This window comes from Saccostrea cucullata, unplaced genomic scaffold (genome assembly GCF_032062105.1).
Source record: "Saccostrea cucullata isolate Sc308-1 unplaced genomic scaffold, CSIRO_AGI_Scuc_v1 ctg640, whole genome shotgun sequence".
Lineage (NCBI taxonomy): Eukaryota > Metazoa > Mollusca > Bivalvia > Ostreida > Ostreidae > Saccostrea > Saccostrea cuccullata.
Genome location: NW_026925288.1, coordinates 41,468 through 63,256, shown reverse-complemented (window position 1 = coordinate 63,256; position 21,789 = coordinate 41,468). Strand labels below are relative to the sequence as shown.

Sequence of the window (21,789 nt, the reverse complement as noted above, 5' to 3'; positions counted from 1 at the left end):
TGTTAACAGAATTAAATCGTCCTTGATTCCGAAACGAAACATTTTTTTTCCTTTGAACTGCCATTCTGTAAAAACGAAAGATAATGCGATTTATAATTAATATCGAAAAGGGGGTAAGTTTCAGTGCAAACACCACCATTCACTTACACAATCCCCCTTTTTCCACTGGAGGGGATTGATTTGGAGGGGGAGGGGGTTACTCTAATTTAAACTATACAACAAAACGCAAATGTTACTAAACTTAAAGTCAACCATGGTTTCGACTTTATTTAATCCCGACTTTAAAATTAGTTAGGCCTTTAAAAAAAGCTAGGACTGTATACCTACTAATATGTGTATATTTCGTTAAATATGTATTTCAGGCACGTAGAATCGTTTTTGAAAGTGGGGAGGCCAACGAGAGAATTTATTTTTTTACTTATCTGTAAAAGTTGACAACCAAAAAAAAAAAAAAACCCTCGAAAATCCTATTTCGTGGGGTGGGGGACAACTTTTTTCAAGGCCAACTTCCTTTCACTTCCAAATTTTTTTGCATACAACACTACATTTCCTTGATATCACTATACTGTGGTAAGAAGTGGGGGGGGGGGGGGGGGGGGCAACCAACCTTTCAATGGACATTTTCAATAGTAAAGGTAATGTTGGGGAAAAAAGTGGGGGGGGGGGGGGGGGGGGCCCCCCCACCTGCCCCCCCCCCTGTTGCTACGTGCCTGTATTTAAAGGGACTTAAGAAAATATTCATTGAAAAAAAATATATTATGAAATAAAAAAATGTTAGCCAGATTATCGAAACAATATGATGGAAAAAACACATTATAATCCGCGAAGCGGATTATAAAAAAGCGTAAACTGAAGCGGATTATAACGCGTAAACTGACCCAAACCATATTATACTCGATAATCTGACCAAGAATAAACATAATTTAATTTTAAAATAATTAAACAACTGGGGATGTAAAATTGTGTTGTTTTTATTTTTTACCGCGCAATAATACAACCCTAGTAACGGAAGTGATGGGAAGCAAGGGGAGGTAAAAACTGATACATAGATCTAGCAGCCATGATGCTTGTTTACATGAGGTAAGATCGAGCAACTGTTTGAAGTTAAAGGTACATTCATTAAATCTGGAATTTTTCATGAATCCGAAGGACTGGAAATGAGGGGATTGATGGACATTCAGCTGGTTGTCAAGGGGGTGTGTCTGATTATACAAAATGTTATGCGTTCCTTTTTGGAAATCAACCAATGAGAGACAAGAATACAAACAGAATTAAATTATTATGAAATAAAAAAAATGTTAGACCGAGTTTTAAACAATATGATGGAAAAAACACATTCACAAGGCCCAGTGTTGCTTACAGGGACAGGGTAGGTGTTTAGATCACACGATTCCGAAGACGAAATAAACATGCTGCTTGATATTACTAAGGTATGCATATTTTTTAGCTCTACTGGTCAGAGACCAGAAGAGCTTATGCGATAGTAATGCGTCCGGCGTCCGTCCGTCTGTCTGTAAACAATTTTTCAAAACGCTCCTCCTCCTACAATTTTAGTCTGATTTCAGTATTACTTGGCACACAAGTAGACTACACTAAGATACATAGAATAGTGCATCGGTTTTTAATTTCGATGAGCGGTGTTGCCAGGGTTACTAAAAATAGAATTTTCTGTGAAATTCCTTTAAAACGCTACTCCTTCTACAGTTTTGGTCTGATTTCAATATAACTTGGCACACAAGTAGACTACACTAAGATACATAGAATAGTGCATCGGTTTTTGATTTCGGTGAACGGTGTTGCCATGGTTACTAAAAATAGAATTTTCTGTGAAATTCCTTTAAAACGCTACTCCTTCTACAGTTTTGGTCTGATTTCAATATAACTTGGCACACAAGTAGACTACACTAAGATACATAGAATGGTGCATCGGTTTTTGATTTCGGTGAACGGTGTTGCCATGGTTACTAAAAATAGAATTTTCTGTGAAATTCCTTAAAAATGCTACTCCTTGTACAGTTTTGGTCTGATTTCAATATAACTTGAAACACAAGTAGACTACACTAAGATACATAGAATAGTGCATCGGTTTTTGATTTCGGTGAACGGTGTTGCCATGGTTACTACAAATAGAATTTTCTGTGAAATTCCTTTAAAACGCTACTCCTTCTACAGTTTTGACTACACCAAGATTTCAATATAATGGTTTTTGGCACACAAGTAGACTACACTAAGATACATAGAATAGTTAAAACATTTTTGATTTCGGTGAACGGTGTTGCCATGGTAATCTATAAAATAAAAAGAAATTTCTGTGAAATTCCTGTTTGTGCCAAACGTGTAGATTAGGTTTTACACTTTGTAGACTTGTAGCTACACGTCATGAATCGAGGACATGATGTCAAAGAACACAACAATTGATGACGTCACCCGTTCAAGTTCGTCTAATGACGGTTTTTGATTTCGGTGAGCGGTGTTGCCATGGTTACTAAAAATAGAATTTTCTGTGAAATTCCTTATAAAATGTCTACTCCGTGTACAGTTTTGGCACTGATTTCAATATAACTTGAAACACAAGTAGACTACACTAAGATATATAGAATAGTGCATCGGTTTTTCATTTCGATGAACGGTGTTGCCATGGTTGACTAAAAAATTTTCTGTGAAATTCCTTTAAACAACACCGTTGACTACATCAATCAATAAAATATATTTGTTGTGGTTGTCTTTACAAATCTGTAGAGCATAATTTGGCGTTTGGTTTCCCTCTTAAAACATTTATTAGTAAGTTGAGTTGATTATCTTGTCTTATCACTCATTGTAATCTATAAAATATAATAAGAAATTTGGTAGTTTATTGATACACTTTCCTGTTTGTGCCAAACGTGTAGATTAGGTTTTACACTTTGTAGACTTGTAGCTACACGTCATGAATCGAGGACATGATGTCAAAGAACACAACAATTGATGATAAAACCATGCTTTTCAACATAATTCAAAAATTAACATGACATTTCCAATATGTAAACAATAACGGGGCGCGAACCTTGTTTACGTTTTGAAGAACTTTTAGTTTTGTATCTCATTTGTTAATCAAAAAAGGATGTTCAAATTTTTGCTAATCATTAGACGATGCCTTAATTTGAAATTGTGAGCATTTAAATTAAAAATTCAGTTGAATCTGTTCAATGGCCCTTTGATAAGTTATTAAGAATACGGACAAAAGTTGATGGTCTCCATCGGCAAGTGGTGGCGTGTCCATATGAGTGAAAAATTCTCGACAGGGAAGTTAAACAACATACAATCAATCAATCAACTATATTTGTTGTGGTTGTCTTTGAAATCTGTTGGCATAATTTGGCGTTTGGGTTTCCCTCTTTATACATTTATGAGTAAGTGAGGAGGTAGTGACGGCACCAACCCCTCAACATATTTGTAAAGGGTGTTAAGAAAGTTCGTTCCACATTTTTCTTTTATTTTCGAAAAGAAATTCGATGAGAAGATATTTACAATTTGTGATATTTCATGTTTACAGAGTCCATTCTTGCTACTGATTAGGTTTTAACTGTATTTTGTTGAATCAATAAGGGGAGGGCAGGTATTTAAAAAGATGATGTCTTTTCAGAAAAAAAATTAGAGATGACGCATATTTGTGACATATAATAATCTCAGAGCTCAAAACGTCCTTTCAAATATTACGCAAAAACTATTAAATCTGTGAAAAACTTCAAAATGAAAAACCTATTCTTTTGAAAAATGATCTATCGTTCCTCTACCTACGCTCATCAGCTTGTCTGATGCAAGTTAAGCTATGAAGAAACAAAAGTAAATTATCCTTTATTTTCACTCAAAATGACCAGCATTTCTATTATTCGGGTGCTTTAAAGATATTATATATATTTACATTTGGAAGAAAAATCATATAATTCCCTGCTAGAAATGAATTGCTATAAACCTAAAGCACACTCTTGTGATTTTGTCAGACTTGAAAATTAATCTCTTTAATTAACCACTACTTTGAAATTTTTGAAAATATTTTATCACGGAACGAAGTTTCTTAACACCCCTTACATGAGTATCAATCTCAGGCTTGTTCTTCTGTCCTTGAGGGTGTCAATGTTAAGATTTCTTCTCATCGATGTTATATAGCAACTTGGTTTTTACTCATAATTTTTTTTGATAAATCTTAGGCTCTGTTTTGAATTTTACCTAGTTTGTCAATATCCCCTTTGAGGTATGGATACCATATGGTACATGTATCTCCATATTCCATGATAGATCTTACAAGGATATGTACATATTATATCGGTTTTCTGCATTGTTCTGGAACATTTCGGAGATGTAGACTTAATAAGTCTAAGGTTGTATTTGCTTTCTTACTGATGTTACATGTATTTATGTGCAGACTCCATTTGAGATTGTTGGAATCTTCGGGTTGTTTTGTACTTCTTGGAGAATGTATTTGTCGAGTTGATATAAATGTTGTTTTTTGGTTTATTGACATAATGCAACACTTTTGGCATTGAATCTCATGCCTCATTTATTTGCCTAGTCTTCAAGTTGTTTCAGATCTTTTTGTGGATATGTTGGTCTTTTTCGCTGGTTCTGGATAGCAGGCATTTATCGGCAAATAAGCGTACAGGAGACGGGAGAGAGAGAGCGCCAATTGGCGTTGGTGTTCTTGGAGGGAGATATTAAATCCCCCTGCAGTTTTTACACACACGACAGTATCTAGTAGGTAGTTCCAGTGTATGCAAGTGTCTTCCAAAAATGAGTGTGTTTATTGCGGTGTTCTTCCGTTAGGTTTTGCATACACATTTGTTAACTATATATGTTGTGCGGTTGTTTTTGAAATCTTTTAGTATGATTTTGCTCTTTCTATGAATAAGTGAGGAAGTAGTGACGGCACCAACCCCTCATCCACTTTGTACACGAGTATCTCTGGCTTGTTTTCTTTTCTTGAGGGTGTCTAGTTTTTTCCTCATGGATGTTATAGTACCTTGGTTTCTACTCTTATTTATAATCGTTTTTGATAAATCTTTTGGCTTTGTTTTGATTTTTTTTTCTTGATTGACTACATATTAGTTTGAAATAATTTTGGGGTTTTTTTTTTGGTTTATTGACATATTGAACACGTTTTGGCGTTGAATCTCATGCCCCATTTATTTACCCAGATCTTTTTGTAGTATTTGAAGGTTATTGCTGCTGTTGATAGTTCTGTATAGCAGGCAGTCATCGACAAATAAGCGTACAGATGAGTTAACAGCCTCTGGTAAATCCTGAATGTGGCATACGAACATTATCGGGCCAAGGACTGTTCCCTGTAGCACTCCAAAATCTACTGCTCATTCCTCCTTCCTTCCTTCTACTTTTCATTTCATTTTCCTTGTTGTCAAGAAGTTGTTAAGTTAGGTGTGAAGTGTTCCTTGGATGCCATATTGGTGTAGTTTATGGAAGTATTTGTCATGAAGTGCAGTGTCAAAAGCCATTGAAAAATCTATTTAAGATGGTTACATCGACTTATGTGACTTGTGTTGTTCTATGAGGAAGTCATTGAGCGCTGTTAGAATTTGTCTAACAGGAATACCCAGATCTAAAACCATGATTTAAGTTGGTAAGGACATTGTTTGATTTCAGGAATTTTATGATATGCCTGTAGATGATATCTAGGATCTTACATGTAATTGAGGTAAGAGTTTTCTGGAAGGTGTTTATCTCCCTTTTTAAAGATACATGTACTAGACACATCTGCATCTCTCCATTCTCTTGGTATTTCTCCAGTGTCGACTGATTTTTGCATGATTACTTTATATGTCTGATCTTAGTCACTACAGACAGCAAGGTATTTAATCACTCAGTGTTGGTGTGACTACTCGATAGAACTCTAGAATCCATTACTCCTAGTTTACAAGCTCTTTCAACATTATGATAAGGTATCACTATGTATTTAACTCCGTCATCAAATTAAAACTTAACAACAAAAATAGATGTTATAAGTTTATTGGAAAAAATCAACAAGTATTTGTAATATCTAAATATTCAAATACGTATTAGATAGCAAACTTTAATCAAAACTATTTACAGTGATTCTTTCTGAACTACATATGTGTGTACATATTTAAAAGTAAAAATCCAAAAATATCACAAAACATTTACTGCAAGCGCTTTCGGCTCTTCATGCAGTTATACAAAAATGTATTTTTTGTAAATACATTTTTAAAACGCTACTCCTTCTACAGATTTGGTCTGATTACAATATAACTTGGCACACATGTAGACTACACTAAGATACATAGAATAGTGCATCGGTTTTTGATTTCGATGAACGTGTTGCCATTAGGTCAGGTGCAAAGTCACACATGGTAAAAGTTTGGGTTTTTGATAAGTACAAACCAGTCTACAAGGTCAAGGTCTTAGGTCAGGTGCAAAGTCACACTGGTAAAAGTTTGGGTCTACAAGGTCAAGGCGCCAAACATCCGTTCCAAACACTGCAATTCAATCTCCATCGGTGAAAACTGAAAAAAAGAAATAATCAATTGAGAAAGGTTGCTAGAATTACAAAACCCTCTAGAAGACAACATTTTAAAAACAGTTTATGTAACAAAATAAATAAATAAAGATGTGCATACCAAAGCAGTCTTCTGTCTCTTCGAAGGCACGAAAGGTTGGTCTGGTCTCTTGCGTTTGCGGGTGGACTGCTCCTGGAATTAACCAACAGTATATGTATCATACAACTATCACATAGACACGTATATCATGAATATCTGTAATCTATTCAATACATTTTGGATAAGTATTTAATAGTGATTTTCTTCCATTACCTCATCCTCTGTCGGCTGAGTCTTTGTGCAGCCGCCCCCTTCTGCCTTGTCCTCAACCAATCTCTCTGTCACCTTGCCATCAGTGACCTGAAAGAAGCAATTAAATAACTGATTTCACTTTTTTCCTTTTCCCCATTTAGGTACCTGACTTTCTGTCGGTACCTGCTCAGAGCAACCATAATTATTATCTCAGTTGTTGACTCTCCCTTACTTAGATTATCTTCCAAACATTTTTGAAATTCTTACTGAACATTTTGTTAAGTTTTATTGGAGTCAAGATATTAGTAATACTTAATTACACCTACCCTGTCAGTGGCAGTTTTAGGCTAATCAGAGGAAGAGCTCAGAGGGTTCTCAGCACATGGAGGAGATCCGCCATTGGAGGGTGTGGTGGGACACACCTCAGCAGCCGGAGAGGGTTCTCCTTCAGATCCAGTGGTCATGTCTGTCTGTTCCTCACGGAGCCCAGTGTCATCAGCGTGAGAGGATGGTTCAATCTCCCGAAAAGAGGTAATAAAGTGTGATAAAAAGTGCATGATTAAAAAACAATACTGAGCAAGCCAGTGATTCTTGCATTTGTTTATAACATTGTGGATATACATGTACTTACATCAACAGCAGAGTTGACCTCTGGCTCTACTGATGGCTATTGTAAGAAGAAAAAACAAGGAATTAAATTGTTGTATCCTAGAAACTTAAACAGCCATTTTGTGAACTTTATAAACAAAGATCAAATATAGGGACTCGATGGGAAAACATAGCCCCTTCCCCAATTAATAAACCCAAACCTGAATTTTTATAAAACGTTTGACGTAAAAAAAAAACTATCATGATATGATATTATCTACAAGAAGAGGTCAATGAGGCAATATTGACGGTCATTTTTAAGTGTCTTCAATTTCCTTTTGATTTCTACATATGATTTCCTTTGGATATATGTATCTGTTCTTATCAAAATGGAACCAAGTTCTCCTGGTGTTTCACAAAGTGTATGTTATTTTATTGTCAAATACGCATAATATAGTTCAATCCAAGGTTTGCCTCAACCTAGTCTTAGCACTACTCCACAGTTGAACTCTTGAGTTCAATATGATTGTCCCTCCTGTCTATAATAAGTTCTTCCAGATTTGTAAACCTTAACCTTGTGTAATGTGGTACCTAGACAGCCGTTCCCTCTTGAATCCCTTCGGAGATCTTACCAGGGTACTTCAACCAAAGTCAAAACGCACAGTCTGCCTTCTGTGTTTGAGTTTTGAAATGGTCAAACAGCTCGAGTAAAAGAGACTCAAGTTTACTGCTTGGAAATTCGTCACATGACAGTAATATTCGGATCAGCAAACCTCACGAATGACCGAGTATTACAGAGAACTATGGGTACAACACTGCCACAATAAAGTACTGTTTAGTAGCCTGATAAACTTATAGTTGTTACCAATATCACAGAGGACAATTCTACAATTATGCTTACCTTTCTGTTCCAGACCACATCTCTCCTCCAGACTCTGTTGGTACGCCAATACGTCTTCAGAAACTTCGGTGGCTCAGGCTGTAAAACAAGTCATCTCAACTGTTATAAAATTTAATCAATTATTTGACTGGTACTTTCTATGTACACTATATAGATTTAGAAACATCGCTTAGAAATTCACAAACATTAAAAAAGAATTATGCTTAAATACTCAGTATTAAGTATATTTGTGAGGAAATAAGATTTTTGCTAAAATAATATTAAGTATTCTGATGACTCAGGGAACGTTAATGTACCTGGACAGGTGGCACCTTGGTGGATTGGTCGCTGGTCACTCGGGTGGTGGATGGTACCCTCGGCTGCTGCTGCTGCTGGGTCTGCTCCTAAATATAATGTTCATGTCAGTTTTATATATATTTCATGTAGTTCATAATTATAAAACTTGGGAAGAAGTTGTTTAATTTCTGCATTAAATTTAAACCTCCATGATATATCTAATATATCCACGGTCTCTGCTATCAATTGTTTGTCATTTTATCAAATTTTGTCCGAAATTATATTGTTAGACAGAAAAAAAAACTTTTGAAAATCTTTTTTTTAATTGCCCTCCTTTCAAATACTTGTAATTGATAATGAACATTCACCTCTCTTGTCCACTTCTGATCCCTCCGCCAGACTCTGTTGTATCTCCATGGTATCTTCCTCCGTTTGGGTACAACCTACAAAACAGAGGAAATCAGTAGGACATATTCATTGTACAGACCACCTCTATTATACGTATTATAGATAATATTATATAAACCCTTTCACATAAATTCAATAATTCGGTATCCCATCTCGTCAGATTCCCCAGATGGTGTTCTTCTGGTCTCTGACGAGCCCTTGTCTGGTTCATCACAAGTCTGAAATAAATGAAAGAAATATATGTACTTGTACTTCTTTAAGACACAGTCATTTTTGAGAATAAAAGTTGTCGAAAATAATATTTGATATACATAATCCAAAGTTAAGTTTTTAATCTATTTCTTGGAGTATGATAATTTAACATACCTGCTTGGGTTTGTCGTTTTTGGAGGGGAGTGGCACCCTCTGTGGTTCGTTGGTGGCGAGTCCCTAAAAGACAACAATGGTTCATTTAAAATATATCAGATTATTAAATATCTCTCTCTCTCTTCCTCTCTCAAGATCTGTTTATTAGGTTATTCCGAACATGCATTGATCATTAAACAGTTCAGTTTCACAATTATCTTATTTTAATCTCTATCAATAGGATATAAATATTGATATTCACCTCTCATGTCCACTTTTTATCCTTTCTCCAGACACGGTTGTATCGCCAGGCTCTTTTTCTCTTTATGAGTACAACCTACAAAATAATGAGAACATTACTGCTACACATGCCTATATTTCAGTTAATAAATATTACAAATATTTGTGTAAAATCTGCACTTTTATCAACTGATTTTTTAATAGCAAGGTTAAAATTTTTCTGAATGTTAATTTTCAACGAAAGGAAACAGGAAACATTCAACAGTTCTGGCAAATTTGAGAGAATTCTGTACAATACCTCATCAGGTGCGCAGAGCGGGGGTGTTCTGATTCCCTGTGAGTCCCCGCCTGGACCACCCAACTTCTGAAGTATAAAAAGAACATGAAAGTACACTTGTACTTGATGTGATTTATAATTATACCAAATCTCTTTATTTTTTCTCTTTATTTTCTTAACAAATGAATAAAATATATCAAATTATAAAACGCAAGAATCATCACACAAATAAGACTGTCATATGCCCCCAACCACTTTACCCCAAGACAAACAAAATATCCATTAAAAATATATTACATGCCTTGAAAAATGCCTCCAAAATATATAAAATTAAAAAATGGAACCCAAATGGAAATAACCCACAACCCATCCACCCAACCCCCGATTGGTTCGATGTCTTACCACTTAGCCATCATTTAAAAAAAAAATAAGGTAAAACACAGGTAAATCTGTGTTGGATAAGTGGGAATGGGGTACAGATGGAGAACAAAAGAAATAAACTACAGGTAGGCTATAGTCTGTTTAATAGAAAATTTAAAAATCGTATTTAAAATACAATGTTTTGAAATGAATAGTAAAATTAATACTCTGTTTTTGTCACGTTCATTATTTTAAATATACATGTATAACGATAATATATATTATTAAAATATTTCATTCAGTCCTTTTGATTTCCATTTGGGTAAATCGACGCTACCCCCACCCCTTCAATCCTTAACACCTTTTATAAACCTTTCTTTTCATTGATTAAATTGATATGTCAAGTGCTTATACATTCTCATACCGTAAAATTTCATAATCCCTATTTTCCTTTTATTAACGTGTTCTCTTTCTGATACTAGTAACTTGCCCCCCCCTTTCAAACTCAATCCGGAAGCAGGAAAAAACTTTCGTTGCTAATGGCGACGTCAAATAATGTAGAGCAAGTAAAAGTATTTCTATACTGTACTTTCAAAGTTATAATATTGATCTATGACCAGAAAACAATCTAGATTAATGATATTTACCATTTAAAATAAATGTATAATTTTTTTATAAAATGAAAACAAGCTGACATTATTTTGTCATAAATCCAGAATAAAATATGGAGCAATACAGCCTATGGAAAAATAACGAGAAATCTTAATTTTGCTTATCTAATGTTTTCCTAGACAAGTCCCCCAGAAAATACAAATAACATATAGATCTAGGCCTATATATTTTCTTTACATTGATACCAGGCGTGTGTGTGAAAGGAGGGTATCAACATGACAGCATTAACCCCTGTTACCCTCCTCTGAAGGTAAAATAATGACAAAATAAATAAATACCGAACTATTTCTTTCACTGAATTTAACACAAACAGTGAGGCATTACCCTCTTATCCTTGTTTTCATGCATCTTTGTCGCCATTTCTTTGCTAAATGCAGTAAATTTGCAAAACAAATCGGGAGAGTAAGAAAATGCGTCCAATATCTTCGACTAAAGCCGTTGGAATGAGATGTAACCACAACACAAAAGACCTTTACTTCGAAACGTGAGGTCATAATCGGAATGACGTAAGCAAAATCAGGCTGCCCGACTGTCTCCGTAAATCTCCGGATGAGAGACTTCCTAGACGGTCGCATTCGGATACACATGTGTGTTTTAGCAGAATAAATAGAGTATATTCTATTTTTTTTTTAAATGCTGTTTTTAATTCTTTTAGGCCAAATATTTTTTTCAGATTCGCACTTAACCCCATAAATATTTTTGCGTTAACTTGAATCCTCTAACCCCCCCCCCCCAAAAAAAAAATAAATCAACAAAAATTGATCAGATATTTTTTTCTTTTTTTATGAAAATTAGATATGGCCTGGTAGGGAGAGAAATGTGACAAGTCTAGGACGAAGCAACAAGAACCATAAGACAAAAGACGGACAATCAATTAAGCTCAATCGACTTTTTTTCTTCTGTTTTTTACGTTTGAAAATTGAAAATCATATTTATATTACTGATGTAATTATCGTCTTATGGGAATGTATGGCGCAACTAGATCTATGACCAATAACAGCAAAACGTTCGCTGATTTACGTTTTCTGCGACAACTTACACCCAAGAAAATAAAAATTACATTTAGGTATATACATGTATGTAAATTTATATAATATACATGTACATGTATTTTTAGCAGAGATGGACGGGTGTATAAAAAGAGGGTATTAACATGTCAGCATATTTAACCCTCCGTTACCCCTAGCTCCTAATTCTCAAAGAAAAATATAACAAACAAAATAATAATAAAAATCGAACCATTTTTTACTAAAATTAAACACACAATATGAGGCATTACCCTCTTATTTTTGTTTTCCTGCATCATCGTCACCATGTCTTTGCAAAAAGTCAAAGTTTATAAAAAAAAATCGGGAGAGTAAAATATTACGTCCAATATCTTCGACTAAAGCCGTTGGAATGAATCGTTACCACAACACAACGCCTCTCCTACGAAAAGTGATGTCACAATACTGATGAGGTATGCGAAATAGTCAATCGGTCGGCCCTTTCCGTCTTCGCGACTAGACGGAAAAAGCCGAGTGGTGTTCCGATTTTTCGTTAGTACGCTCTACACAATTTCTATTGACTTTTTCCATTTTAATTTTTAAAAATTATTATTTTTTTAGGTGTAAAATATGTTAGGGAAATAGGTTATTTATATATGATGAATAAACTACCATAAAACTTTAAAGTATTATGATTGTTTCATAAAATACCATATAATCCCTATTAACCGCCCCTGTCCCTATAAACGCCCCTCTAGGTCTTTTTTAATTGTCAGGAAATAAGGGCCCCCTGTACAGTGATTAAAATCATCTAGAATCGTATCAAAAGTCTGCAAAGATTTGAAGAAAGTGAAAATGAAACTTTCTATAATCCAATTTCTTGGTGGAAAATGAATCATTTAGCATAATATGGATGGATTATCTTCACTTAAAGTAAAGATAGACATATTTTAGTGTTTCTTTGAATTTATTTTTTTTTTCAAAAGATTTTTTGAATTTAAAATATGACATTAAATTTTTGGAGGAGAATACCAAAATAACCGCCCCCTTTTCGCAATTTTCTAAGCGCCCGGGGTGGTTAATAGGGATTATACGGTATATATTTTAATGCTTTGGATTTTGCATCACAGGCAGATGTTTCGTATACGGGACACCCATATTTATTTGTACCTCAATTCCAGGAACCCCCGCTTCAGCTCGTATAAATTTATACACCCGCTTGAAAAGCAGGGGGAATATAGTGATCATTATCTCCGTCCGTCCGTCCGTCTGTTACGTTTTGGGATACCCATCTCTTATCCACAACTCCTCTTATACCATGTATACCACTAGCTGAAATTCAATGAAACTATCACATAAATTTTGTTACATGGTGCCACTGTGCACTTCCTATTTTACTTTTTGATCGGACATAAAAAGTTGAGAAAGAGCAACTTATGCAAAAGAAGTGCGCAAAATGGAAGGGTACGCAAGAACGGTTAAGGCAGTTGGTATAAAGAAGCAGAGAAAGTGGCTGAACTGACAAGGAGCCTGATATGCAGAAGAAGTCATCTTGGATTGAAATCTGGATAACAGAGCCCCAAAGACTATGTACAAGTTTCAATTTAAGTTAATGACGTATTGCCAACCCCAACCAATCTAACACATGTCATGAGGGACGACCCAAACTGTAATCTCTGTTGTTATTTACTAGAAATTACAGTGCAGGACAGTGGTAGGACAGAAGTGAATTAAAGAAGCTCATGAGCTGAAACTGAATAAGTACAAATATATTGTTGCTAACTGGCAACAACGCTACTGGAGAGTATGGTGTCTCCTGCTGCATGGAAGTTGGATGCCGTAGATGTGTATGCGAAGGGCCTTGCGGATTGTCTCTGTAACAGGCACCGAGACGGCAACTCAATGGGCACTTGGGCAAAGATGCAGGAATGATCGACATCCATGTGGATATGGAAGAAGCGAGAGGAGTTGTGGAAAGAGCAAAACTAAGACTCTATGTTTCAGCAATGAATGAACTTTCAATGTGTTGCAGTGAAGGCGGGGAGCTGAGTGATTTCGAGCTAGGACTTACTCACCCACTCGGCTTTATCACCTGATCCAGTCTGGAGGTTGTAGTTAACAAAACCGAAACAACCGTTGAAGGAGGATCCACATGATGACAGGACCATGACGCATCATATACCATCAAGATGTATACAGGTTATATATATATATATATATATATATATATATATATATATATATATATATATATATATATATATATATATATATATATATATATATATATATATCCGTCATTATCAACAATTATTAGCAAGTTTGCACATAATCTTGTGAATAAGGCCGTGCAATCAGTGCAAAATACTTGTATAGAACCGCAATCAATAAAAGATCACAGTAGAGAATATCATATTAAAATTAATTTAATGATGTATGCACGTCCCTATCAATTAGTTATTATCTATTTTAAAGAAAATACATTAATTTGAAAAGAATAGTAAAGTTTTATTCTTATTTCAGTATTCTTGTTTACGTGGAACTTGGTATTTTTCGTTTGATTGACGTATTCTTTAATATACATGTATACACTCTCTCACAAACTTACTAAATGTGACTAACTTTTTTTTTTTTTTTTTTTTTTTTTTGCAAAATTTTTTAATAACATAAATTCGTATTTTATTTTGCTAGTATATCATTATGTTTAAAAATAAACATTGTTATAAATTGTTTGATGACAAATATTAACTTTCTGATTAAACTAAAAGACAAAATAACCAGAAGTTTCTGTCGAGACTGTAGCTCTACTGGTTTATACTTAAAACAAAGGAAGAGAAAAGTAGCACTTGGGACTTGAAACTTTAAAACAGCAATAAATAGAAAGATGATCCTTGCCGCTATCAAAATAAAAACCGATGCACAGAACTATGTATCTTCGTATAGTCTACTTGTGTGCCAAGTTATATTGATATCAGACCAAAACTGTAGGAGGAGTAGCATTTTGAAAGAATTGTACAGAAATTTCTATTTTTAGTAACCATGGCAACACCGTTCATCGAAATAAAAAAACCGATGCACAGAATTATGTATCTTAGTGTAGTCTACTTGTGTGCCAAGTTATATTGATATCAGACCAAAACTGTAGGAGGAGTAGCATTTTGAAAGAATTATACAGAAATTTCCATTTTTTGTAACCATGGCACCACCGTTCATCGAAATCAAAAGCCGATGCACAGAATTATGTATCTTAGTGTAGTCTACTTGTGTGCCAAATTATATTGATATCAGACCAAAACTGTAGGAGGAGTAGCATTTTAAATGCATTTCACAGAAATTTCTATTTTCAGTAACCATGGCAACACCGTTCATCGAAATCAAAAACCGATGGACAGAATATTGTATCTTATTGTAGTCTACTTGTGTGCCAAGTTATATTGAAATCGGACCAAAACTGTAGGAGGAGTAGCATTTTGAATGCAATTCACAGAAATTTCTACTTTTAGTAACCATGGCAACACCGTTCATCAAAATCAAAAACTTATGCATAGAATTATGTATCTTAGTGTCTACTTGTGTGCCAAGTTATATTGATATCGGACCAAAACTGTAGGAGGAATAGCATTTTGAAAGCATTTCACAGAAATTTCTATTTTTAGTAACCATGGCAACACCGTTCATCGAAATCAAAAACCGATGCACAGAAATATGTATCTTAGTGTAGTCTACTTGTGTGCCAAGTTATATTGATATCAGACCAAAACTGTAGGAGGAGTAGCATTTTGAAAGCATTTCACAGAAATTTGTATTTTTTAGTAACCATGGCAACACCGTTCATCGAAATCAAAAACCGATGCACAGAATTATGTATCTTAGTGTAGTCTACTTGTGTGCCAAGTTATATTGAAATCAGACTAAAACTGTAGGGGGAGTAGCATTTTGAAAAATTGTTTACAGACAGACAGACGGACAGAGAGACAGACGGACGGACGCCGGACGCATTACTATCGCATAAGCTCTTCTGGTCTCTGACCAGTAGGGCTTAAAACGTTTTAATTTTCATGAAAATCAGTGTCATCCAAATCCTGCTCCAACATCACTGTAAAGATAAAAAAAAATTATTGTCTCCTCAACATTCGAATCTGCGTTTTACTGTTACTCGTATCAGAATAAAACTCCTGATAATTCAACAATATAAAATCAACAACTAGGACATACGACAACATAAAAGACAACAAAATTGTTGTTGGTTATCCAAGTTCGTTTCTAAAATCATTGGCACCAAATTATTTTTTTATTTTACAAAGTTAATCATTTCGGATATCCTTTACAGCTGTCGTTGCCGTCTGCTTTTCATGTGGCATGTCTTTCTTGCTAGGAATAATGATTTCCGGCATTTTGACAATAGGCATGGCCAAACCACGTTTGTAATGGTCTATGGGAGCTATTTCCCCTGGCATGTCCTCCGAAATATTGTCCACACAGAAGTTGTATTCGTCGTCTTTTCCGGGGGCAGTTTGTCCGTCCTCCACCATTCCTACCAACCAATACGCCGTTACGTCCCCTTTGTTCTAAAAGAAATAAAATCATCGGATAACTTTTATATGTTTTGGGGTATACCAGAAAGAAATATGGTTATAAAGCGAAATTTACTCTCTCGTAATTAGTATTTTTAAATTTATTGGTTTTTCCTAAAAAAAAAAAACAACATCTTGTCATTAGTATCAGAGACACTACATGAGTCATTTTGTTAGAGTGAGGCGATTATAAGTAATATGCTTTCAGATGATTTCAAGAAATATGAATGATTTTAAGAGATTGGGGTTAAATACTGTCTGCTCACCATAGCGCTTATGGTCCCTCGTTTCTTCATGATGAATTTACCCGTTGATTCCAAAGCTTTGCAAGTTGATTGGGTGATATGAATCTTGTTTGCTGCAAAATATCAAGGAAATAGGAATACTAGTATAATCTATTGTATCCAGATTGGATAGAAGTCACCCAGATTACCCAGTACATGTACGGGGCGATTAATTAGTCACAAGTATGATACAGCTGAAAATTGGACAACTGCAACTGCACTAGGTATATATTACAATGTTCATCAAAAACTAGAAATTCCTTTTATGGAGTACGAGCGCTTGTAGGATGAAGAATGAGTGACAATCACTTCAACCTGACGGAATTCTAAGAAAACAATATCTTGTACTACGACAGACGTGTCTCACTTCGGCATACAGCCCAGGTGAGCTAATAAAAACTTACGGTGACAGCTAGCCTTCATAATGTGAGCGATATCTAGCGTTTCCCCAAAGACACCATATCTTGGCAAAATGGATCCCACAATACCAGCCATACATGGTCCTAAATTTCAAACAAAAACGAAGTTGTGAGCGTTTATGATTCTTAAAGCTGTGTTACTTAGAACAAAGTTGAATAAGTGCAGAGGTAAGAGGTTGGATTGACAGAAAAAGCCGGGACCAGTATATTATATCGTATTAAGTGGCTACAATTCGATTTTTATGTTGGGACGTTTGGCTACAATATTTTTCTCTGATACAATTTTAGTTGATTCATAAGATTTGTGTGACCTTTCAGGCCTATGGACATTTTTTTTGTTTAGAGAAGTGCCTCTGGAGAGGTTCTAGAATGTGATTACAATTCAAACTTAGACTGTCTGCTATCGGAAGCACACCCGGAAACCTTTGTAGGTTTTTACCTGTATTAATTCCTATCCTTAGCTGTATCATTTTGTCATTACAGGTACTAAACCGTGTCTGGTTAATGACAGTCAAAAGATTCAGGGCAAACATGGCGATGTCACGGGCATGCATATCATTTTTCCTGTTGGGCAAACCTGAAATTAGAAATAATGACCTAAAATTGTGGAAACTCTTGTACATTTTGACATGTTCAATAAAGATGTTCTCGAAAAACAAACTGGCGTCAATTTATATGTGCAAAATTAAAAACTGTCAAAAACAATCTTTTATGATCCCATTTAAAAAGACAAAATTAAATTTTTAAAACATTATTTGCAGTTCAATGTGAACATTTTCAAGTATAATTTAATATCCAAGAATATCAGAGGTGAAATACCTGATGCTACCATATACGCGTCATTAGTGGCATTGACTTTATAAATATCGTATGTATCAATAATGCTATCGATTATGAAGTAAAGTTCATTCAAAAGTTCCACAACATCACCAGCTTTAAATTCATCCATAATGTTGTTGAATTTGAACACATCCGAGAACAGAATGGTCGCCGATTTAAAGTACTGCGCCTCTATGGTTTTGTTCTGCTTTAATTGTTCTGCGACAGGTTTTGGTACAAGTTGGTAGAGAAGAGAGTCTATGCGTCTTTTTTCACGAGTTAGTTCTCTGGTTTTGTCTACCAGTGTTAGAGCATATTTTTGGATGCTGCTGGTTAAGTTTTCGGTCGTCCAAATGACAAAAGGACACATAAGAATAACAATCACAAGGAACGCAGCGCTTATTGTAAGGTTGCTTGTTACGTTCTCAACAACAGTGTCTAAAATGGCCAAAATTTCTGAGCCAAGATCTTGCTGGATATTCAGAAGAGCGTCCAGGTAAATGGTCATGTTGTCAAACCAATGTCTAGCCTTCGCTAAATCAGCAAAGGCGCTGGCATTACTTCCCTCAACATGATGTTGTATGTCGAATCGGAACTGGTCAATGATTTCGGTAAGGTTGTTTCCAACCTCCTGCACGGTGCTTGCATAAATCATGTCAACTCGCTCCGAGTAAAGTTTGGCAGTTTTATAATATGCCCTAAAATTGTGGACTTTTGTATTATACATCTCGAAAAATGAATGCGATTCAAAACCTCCATTGGCATAAAATACAGTTCCAAGTGCTCTTTCTGTACCCACGTCCTCTTTAGCACTGGTCAATTTCTGGTATGCCACAAGAGGTTTCCATACCACAGCGAACTCTGTCTCGTTAATGGAATCATACATCCACTTTATCACCACTTTGATGATGTCTGTATAAAAGTTGATTTCGTCTTGAATATTGAACCCGTCAGAGGGAGTCAAAGCTTGTCTTCTCCTAGCTAAATATTGGATCATGTTGGTTTTTGTTTCAAAACGCAATCTGTCCAGTTTATCCAAATTCCCAGGCCAAACTTGCAGACGATTAATTGCACGATCTGTTTCAATATATTCCGTAAGTAAAAACGTCTTAGTTTCTGGTTTTAAAGCACTAAGGTATAACACACTCATGTCCCGTTCTTTCTGTAAATGATGTACAAGTTTTCCTAACTCCACACTGAATTCTAAAGCTTTCCTCGTCTGAAATAAAAGAAATCACTTAAAGAAAAACATGTATTTCTTAGTGTTTATTATAGTCGAAGCTAAATTTTTAAAAATCTTTTTGATTATTTTTATGAAATACAGCAGAATTTTTATACACGTTCATCGTTGCAAATTTGATGATTATACAATAATTTTACGGAGGGTGATTGTGGTGAGTAGAAGTTAGAATCGATAGCTATATGTTATTTTTTAAAAAAAAACTTTTAATCAGTTTGGATTATTTTTATGTTTCTCAAATACAGCAGAATTTTTAATTTTTTTTACTTTATCATTTGACAATCTATATTTTTCAATAAAATAAAAAATTAATTTTGAACATGAATGGGTCAAATCTCCATTTTTTCGTTAACTCTTAAATGATATAAATATGAAATCTATTTCATTTGCCTCCATTCTTTATTTACCATTTCATTTTCGCTTCTGATGGTGATGGTATCAGACAACATATACACACTATAAGACCACACCCCTAACACGGGGAGGACAGTCAAACACAGCATCTTCATCAGCTGAAGCTTTTTACCAGAATCCGTCAGCGGTTCATCTCTACACAGACCTGGTAAATGTACAAACGTAAATTAGGCATTGCCGGTATTTGAAATAAGTTTTATGTCTGTTTGTGTGTTTTTCATGAAAACAAAGCATATATATGATGGTATGTGATCATCATTAATCTCTACGCTGTAACATTAACTTTCGTGTATTTTGTGGTAGATTTCATCAATAAATTGCTTGAAGATTTATAATATATGAATTAAATTATTTGATATATCAAAAATTCCTTTTATTGAAATCACAAATTCGAGATTTTTTAAAGTTATGTTGAAAAGAACAGCTGTTTCGTCGCTAAAATACGTTTAAATTATTTGTATTGAAAAATTTTATCATTGTTTCACAAAATGGCGATCGATATTTATAATCACTTCTCACAAAAAAATCTGAAATCATTTATTTATTTTAAAATTATTACGAGTATTTACGAAAAAAATTTGTTAACTTTAGTTTTTAAAAAAATCATTTTATGTTACTAGCATATGAATTTTTTAGCACGATAAATTAACCATCATTTAATTTTACAGCCAACCAACCACTAAGATACATGTAAATGTATATCAAAGAATTATAATAAAAAATTTTCAAAGAACCTTGCTTCAGTTCAATATTAATTTCTTGCAAGGTCATTGTAGAACTTAATCGTTATTTAAATAAATTAAAACGTACGGCAACTTTTGATGAATATTTAGAAAAAAAATTCTGATTAAAATATTTATCATTTTATACACCAAAAACGCTCATTTCTGGTGCAAGAAAATACAGTAAAAAGAAGTTTTTGTATAAACGTTTTTTTTTTGGGGGGGGGGGTGTTAAAAAGTTTTATTTTTTTCTGATATCAAAAATTAAAAAAACAGGATATAATTACTCTTTAATATTCAAATATGATTCGCACCTCTTCCAATTGCAGATGGTAAAATAACATCTTGAACATCCGCGCTACTGCATTCACTGGCCAGATCACGCAGGGACGGCATCCGCCTAAATAGTGCCTCTTTCTTCTCGGTCCGGGAGTCCTGCTTCTCCAGTTTTACCTCCAAGTTGCTCATTTTCAATATCTTTAAAAATCTTTGAAATAATAATAGTTATATCTATTTACCAGTACTCAAAATTAATAGAGAAGGGGGGGGGGGTTACCTAAGTTGTACTTGTGTTTGGTATTTGTACACCATTGCATGCATAGGGACTATATTTATAAGATAGTTTTGACTCCCAAAATCTTAAGGTTGCAATTAAAGAATATTTGGTTGGAAGAGTTTGGGGTCAATATGGACTTAGTCCTTGTGGTTACATTTACATTTATCGTATATTGAAAAAATCCAAAACTCATCTCACATGATAGTAACGTAGTTCGTATACCACAAGTACATGTATATAAAAAGTACATGTACGAGGGGTGTTAGAAAAGTTCGCGGACAAGATCTATTGTGATCGCGCTATTTCCATGAAACCGGTCAAACTTTCCAGATATAATCTTGACATTTTTTCCAATAAATATACAAGAATTTGGTGCTCTCCGGTGATTATTGAAAAATATACGGCATTTTTATTTTGATAAATCTTGCTTAACGGAGCATGCTGCATTGTGGCACGTTTACATCACAAAGACTCTTTATTAAAATTAAAAATTGCACAATTGTAGTGCCAAGAGATTTATGATATTTTACCTGCCGCTAAAGTATGCAGGAAACGTCACTGGGAAAAATTTTGAACTAAATTGGAGGGTATATGGCTGTTTTATAGCTGTTTATAAATGATCAACGCGTAAGAACACAGCCAAAAATCGGAACGTCATTGAGCGTCATGGAGCAGTGCACTACGTAAAAATTATGTGTGCAGACAGGAATATGTCTAAAAGGAGACTAAAATGTTTAAGATGCTGCCGGGAATATCCTACACATACAAAGAACAAGTTTTCAAATGGTTGTAGCTTCATAAGAATGGAAGGAGAAACATTTTAAATGATTAACTACATCGATACTTCAATACCCCTCTATCGCATGGACGTTGCGTTTTGCCTATGTTTTGCATAGTTTCCATACCTGATC

General features: G+C 34.7%; 1 protein-coding gene across 1 annotated transcript; it reads right to left on the bottom strand.

Moving 5' to 3' along the window:
• Positions 1–16,154: 16,154 nt before the first annotated feature.
• LOC134268514 (uncharacterized) lies at positions 16,155–20,790 on the bottom strand. Its single transcript, XM_062750781.1, is given in 7 exon segments — positions 16,155–16,418; positions 16,691–16,782; positions 17,113–17,211; positions 17,567–17,704; positions 17,947–19,165; positions 19,540–19,745; positions 20,637–20,790. Coding segments are annotated over 7 exon segments (2,172 nt in total).
• Between the last annotated feature and the right edge of the window lie 999 nt (positions 20,791–21,789).